General features: G+C 49.4%; 1 protein-coding gene across 2 annotated transcripts in view; it reads left to right on the top strand.

Moving 5' to 3' along the window:
* The first annotated feature begins 3,428 nt into the window (after nt 1-3,428).
* Nucleotides 3,429-6,000, top strand: part of LOC105810339 (sorting nexin-19) — a 39,029-nt gene continuing 36,457 nt past the window's right edge. Inside the window, exon 1 of one of the 2 annotated variants that reach the window (XM_012644305.1) lies at nt 3,429-5,705. In XM_012644305.1, coding sequence (XP_012499759.1) covers nt 4,008-5,705 — 1,698 coding nt within the window. In that variant the 5' untranslated portion in view covers nt 3,429-4,007. The remainder of the gene's footprint in view (nt 5,706-6,000) is intronic. The other variant, XM_012644307.1, reaches the window with a different exon arrangement.

Genomic DNA, 6,000 nt, shown 5'->3' with positions numbered 1-6,000 from the left:
GAAATGTAAATAATTTCTATGTATTTTTCTTTAGCCAGTCACTTAGATAAACCCTATCATTATTTCTAATAACTTGTCAGTAAATTATAGACAAGTCATTGTATCTAGAACAGATGAGTTTGGTTTCTTATTTCCAATCCATATGGGCGGCAGAGACTGCTAACTGTACCCAATATATATTCTTTCCTTCTTCTTTTTAGTAGTAGAACACTGTGAATTTTAGCTGGAATCATTGCTACCTTGCAGCTAAGTGTGACTAAATGATCAAGTTGAGGACAGTAGTTTGTGAGCAGGAATGGTAGGTGAAAGAAAAAGGAAGTAGGGTCAGAGTGGGAGAAAAGGATGTGACAACAGAAGCAGAGGTGGGGTCATGTGGGGCCATGAGCCGAAGAACACAGGTGACCTCTAGACGCAGGAAAGGGCAAGAAACCAGATTCTCGCTTAGGGCCTCCGGGAGGAACATAGCCCTGCTGACCCACTGCAGACTCCGACCAATCCTTAACCACAAACCTGTTTTATTCTGGCTCACTCACTCTCTCCCAGCACACTTGGTCTTCTTCTCACAGTTGATTCTCCTGCTGCTGGCTTCATTTCCTTCCCAGACATCTAGACACCGTGGTTTTAAATTTTAACAATACTCTTCTCAGGATGTGACGGTCCTAACCTCTTGGTCCTAACCTCTTCTCCTTTCACTTCATCTACCCTGACACTGCTAGCATACGACAGACCTTCCTCCTGCTTAATTCTCTCCTATACTGAGGATACAAAACACCTCTGGAGAGAATAACTCAACAATGTGGATTGGTGCCACGACAAATTCATAATCTCTAACCTCAGCAAGGTCCCCAGTCCCTCTTTGTTCTCTTACATGACCTTCATTAGCTCTTCTATTTCTCACAGCGATAATTCCTCCTCTCCTCACTAACCTGCCACATCACTGCCCTCTCTTTAGTAGGCTACCTTGTCTTCTATCTTTGAGGGAAAATTGAGGGGTGGTAAGTGCTGATTCCAGCACGGCACTCAGCCCTCCTCGCCCCTGCCTGTTTCACAAGCACATGCCTCTGCCTAAAAGACCTTCTGTCCCTTCGCTCCCTGCTCCCTCTGCCCTACGTTTTCCTAAAATACACTTACTTACTTCTTTTTCATTTCCCAACGTGGGGCAAAATTTGTATGAGCCACCCAGTTCCCCCGTTGACCGACCCTCCTTTGTGTTCCCATTTTATTGTACTTACTTCTATTGCAATTGTCATAACACATCAGATGTTTAATTCCATTTATCTATTTATGTGTTTCTCTTCTTTATGTCAACTGAGAGTCCCTTGACATGAATGAGTGTATCTTATTTGTCTTGTTATCCCCAACACTCTAGCACTATCCTTTAATGTTGTGCGAAATGAATGGTAAGCAGGAAAGAAGGAAGGACCTTGGGAGGTGGTGGGTGGTGTGGCCAAACAGCCAGCCTCCCTGCCTTCCCGCACATGCACACACCACCACACATCAGCCCTGGCACTCTCTCCTCTCAGTGATTGATCTGTTTGGAGACCAGCACCTGCCCAGGACCCTAGGCAGAAGCTCATGCCAGTCCAAATGACAAGTGCACCGGCATGTCCGTCAAATCCACTTCAGAATCAGGAAGGCACTCTTGGCTACCTCCATGCTCTAGACCATCTGGACAGGTGGCACAGTGCCCACTTGCAAGGTCATTTTCTTACCGCCCTGCACATCATGCTGCAGAGTGAACTTTCTCACTGAACTGGCACAGGAAGTCTTCAGCATGGTCATTAGTCCTTTCATCATTCACGTTTCTATTTTAGTTCCCAACTAGGTGGCACACATGTTTCTCCAGAGCATTATTGTCATCTTCTAAGTGCTCCCAGGGACAATAGAATGGTCTGGGAAGGCAAAGGGGGCAGAGCCCATGTCTCATGTTCCTTCTCTGTGGGAAGACAGAAAGCAGTAGAGTGATGTGAACCATGAAAACACAAACATGCGTTCTGGGGTCCCAGGAGTGTGCCCAGTCTGCCTGGTGGAATAAAACCACTTGCTTCAGAAGTGATTAAATGTTGGTTCCTTTTGCATTCAAAAGAAATCTTTGCACCAACAGCAGAAATGGAGATGAGAAAAGAAGCCATAATGCACTTCTTATTGGCACAATTTTTGGTTGCAATTTGCCTGAAGTTTCCTTTAAACATTTAGGGAGTAGTGCTATATTGAAGAGACACTGCTTACAGCCTAGAGAATGCTGAGATGGGCCCACGTGAGCAGCTCTGTGCAAATGGTGTATGTCCTGTGCCAAAATAAAATGGAGTGCCGCATTGCAGACAGAACTCCTAGGGACTAAGGCAGGGAAGGAAGCTGGTTTCATACAAAACTGACAAAACTACTTTTACACATGGTCCATGCTACCGATGTCAGATATTTAATCTTCCTATAAGTATTCTGTCTGTGTAAACAACTGAAGGCAAATTTTCTAAAACCGAAAACAATCAAACACAGAGCATGTTCCAAAGCAAATACATTAGAGGATTATCTGAAAACGCACCTCCTCTTCTGCCTTCCTTGCCTATGTATTTGGGGAAGAAAGGGGAAGAAGAGATGGAGGTGAATAGAAAAAAAAAAATCCTTATTCTTGAAGATCTAATATAAAGGCTACTTTCTCTCTGAGGCCCCCCTTAACCACTGCACGGCAACTCACGGTAATCTTTCTTTCCTTTGAATACCTTTAAGGTTTTTATTTTCCTGCATCCCATACTGATTTGCATGATGAGATATCCAGTTGTGTTCAAAGAACTGGACTCCCCAATTAGCAGTTAATTCCTTGAGAACAGGGACTGCTTCTATTCCTCCACTCTACCTCTCACAGTCATTGAACATAGCAGATGCTCAAAGTATTTGATTGCCTGGGTAATGTCACCAGCAAATAACCACAAATCACAAAGTTGATTTTGAGATGCAGTATATGAAATTTAAGGAATAACTTTATCTCTGTGTTATGTTTTATGTCTTGTATTCTGCAATTCCTGAGCACAAGTTAGGTGGGCTGCATTTGGGGGCGGGCTCTGGGGCAAGCAGGTGTACCTTAAAATCCATCAGGCCAATGAAACTATGCCCCCATGGGATAAAAATAAATTGGATTATTGAGAGTGCGCCCAAGCAGTAAGGGATGTCCGCAGACTTCATTTAATAATTAGAGCTGAGACGCGTTTTAAAGGGTCTAGAAGACTGAGTCGTCGCAGGTGATTGCCGCAAGGCCGCCTTCCGTTTGGTTGTACTTTGGGAATTTGTGCCCTCCCTTGGCGAGCACACGCTCTTCTCTGCGCGCGCTCAGGTCCTCAGCCCAGTGTGCGCAGAGCCGCACGGCGGCTTCCCACCACCAGAGGGCGCCGGGCAAGCGCCGCTCCTCCGGGAGCGCGGTCGCTCTCCCAGCGTGCCTCGCTCGCGTCGACGTCAACCCGGAAGTTGTCGCCGGCGGGCGGCCGGCCGGCAGCCCTGATAGATCCGGAGCTGCAGAGCGCAGTCGCCGGGGCAGCCTGGTCCAGCGGTGGCTGCGGACCGAGGCCTGCGTGGGGGATCCCAGTGAGTCCGCCCCAGGTCGGGGCTCAGTCAGGGCGCGCGGCTCCCGGCGGCGTGTAACCCAGTCCTGGCCGGCCGCTGCCCTCGGCGTCTGTAAGTGTTTGGGGGACCGAGGGCCCTGCATCGCCTTCCCTGAGGCTGCGAAGAGGCTTTCCGCCCTTGGCGTTATGAAGGCCGCAGAGTTTTCCTCGAAAGCAGCGTCTCTGCTGAAAGGGACTAGTTCGAGGTCTCTGTTGGTGATAGCCAGCGGGAGAGGCAGAGCTGCCGCTGTCTCTTTGCAGTGCCTATAGGACTTCGAGGGCCCAGAGCCCTGGATCCCTGAGTAGCATCCCTATTTCCTCTTGTCTGGGACACAGTCCATGTCCCTCTCCCTAACGCAGAAATAAAATAGAAAGAAGACTGTCATCTGAGGAAGTCACCTTGCCCGTTCAGCCATGAAGGCAGAGACAGTGCCCCCGTTTCAGGACACCCCAGCTGAGTCCAGCTCTAATCTCAGTAATCTGTTGAATAGTCGGAAGCTGATGGCTGTGGGAGTCTTGCTCGGCTGGCTCCTGGTTATCCACCTTCTGGTCAATGTGTGGCTTCTGTGCCTTCTATCTGCATTGCTAGTGGTTCTGGGAGGATGGCTGGGCTCCAGCGCCATTGCAGGGGCTTCAGGTCGACTGCACTTAGAACGCTTCATCCCAGTGGCCACCTGCCCTCCGTGTCCTGAGGCAGAAAGGCAGCTAGAACAGGAGATCAACTGCACCATCCAGATGATTATTCGGGATTTTGTGTTATCTTGGTACCATTCAGTGAGCCAGGAGCCAGCCTTCGAGAAAGAGATGGAGGCAGCCATGAAAGGGTTGGTCCAGGAGCTTCGGAGGAGGATGAGCATGGTAGACAGTCATGCTGTTGCCCAGAGTGTTCTGACTCTGTGTGGTTGTCACCTGCAGAGCTACATTCAGGCAAAGGAGGCCACTGCAGGAAAGCAGAGTGGTCCAGTCGAGCCATCCCAGCTCTGGGAAGCCTACTGCCAGGCCACTGCCCCACATCCTGCTGTGCACAGCCCCAGTGCTGAGGTCACCTACACACGTGGCATTGTGAATTTGTTACTGCAAGGGCTAGTGCCCAAGCCCCACTTGGAGACTCGGACTGGACGCCACGTAGTGGTGGAGCTCATTACTTGCAATGTAATCTTACCACTGATCAACAGACTGTCAGATCCTGACTGGATCCACCTCATAGTCGTAGGTATCTTTTCCAAGGCCAGAAATCCAGCACAAGTGGCTAAACCACTCTGCACATCCAGGGCCCTGGAACAGCCCTCAGTGCCCACATCTCTGCCACTGATTGCTGAGGCAGAACATCTGCCAGGAGGGAGAGCCCCTTCTCCAGTAGCAGCCCCAGTGTTCCTAAACTGCAGTGAGACAGAGGGGCCTTCAGGCCGCTCCCCAGAGATTGAAGAAGGCCATGAAGCTGTAGAGGGAGATTTGGGTGGGATGTCTGAAGAAAGAAAAATGGGAAACAACCTATCTCATTTCCTACAACCAGATATTCGAGGCCCCTTGTTCTTATGCGAAGACTCAGAGCTGGATTCTCCATTGTCTGAACTGGGCAAAGAAACCATCATGCTCATGACTCCAGGCAACTTCCTCTCTGACAGGATTCAGGATGCCCTGTGTGCCCTAGAGGGTTCCCAGGCTCTAGAGCCTAAGGATGGTGAGGGATCTGAAAGCATCGAAGGAGCAGAAGCTGAGGAGGGGCCAAGGACAGAGACAGAGACAGGCCTGCTGGTCTCCATGCTGAACTCCTGCCCTGAGATCCAGATTGACACAGCAGACAAGGAGGTAGAGCAAGGAGATGTCACCTCTCTTACAGCTTTGCTGGAGGGGCCAGAAAAGACCTGCCCTCCACGACCCTTATGCTTAGAGAAGGATCTCACCAATGATGTGAGCTCCCTCGATCCTAGTCTGCCACCGGTTTTGCTTTCCTCCTCTCCACCTGGCCCTCTTAATTCAGCTTTCAGCTTTGAGCCCCTGAGCAGTCCCGATGGCCCAGTTGTCATCCAGAACCTTCGTATCACTGGCACCATTACTGCCCGAGAGCACAGTGGCACTGGATTCCACCCATACACGCTCTACACTGTGAAGGTAAAGGATTAAAGCTGCAGGCACCCACTCTGGGCTGGGAATGGGTTTGGAAAGCAGAGTCAGTGAAGCTAATGTTCTCAAGGGGAGAGACGTCTCTTATTAGTTTGCAATGTTTAATTCAACAAGCATCTATATGTGAATGATCTGAAGCTAATTTGTTAGGCAGAGTAGGCTCTTACCCTGTACTCGTACAGGACAATCCTAGAACCTCAGGGTTATTGGAATACTGAGGATGATATTTTTCAGGGGTTCCCAAACTTGACTGCACCTCAAAATCACTTGGGTTGCTTTTTAA

Source organism: Propithecus coquereli, unplaced genomic scaffold (genome assembly GCF_000956105.1).
Source record: "Propithecus coquereli isolate 6110/MARCELLA unplaced genomic scaffold, Pcoq_1.0 Scaffold209, whole genome shotgun sequence".
NCBI lineage: Eukaryota > Metazoa > Chordata > Mammalia > Primates > Indriidae > Propithecus > Propithecus coquereli.
The sequence above is the reverse complement of the archived record's forward strand: the minus strand, read 5'-3'. Positions and strand labels throughout refer to the sequence as shown.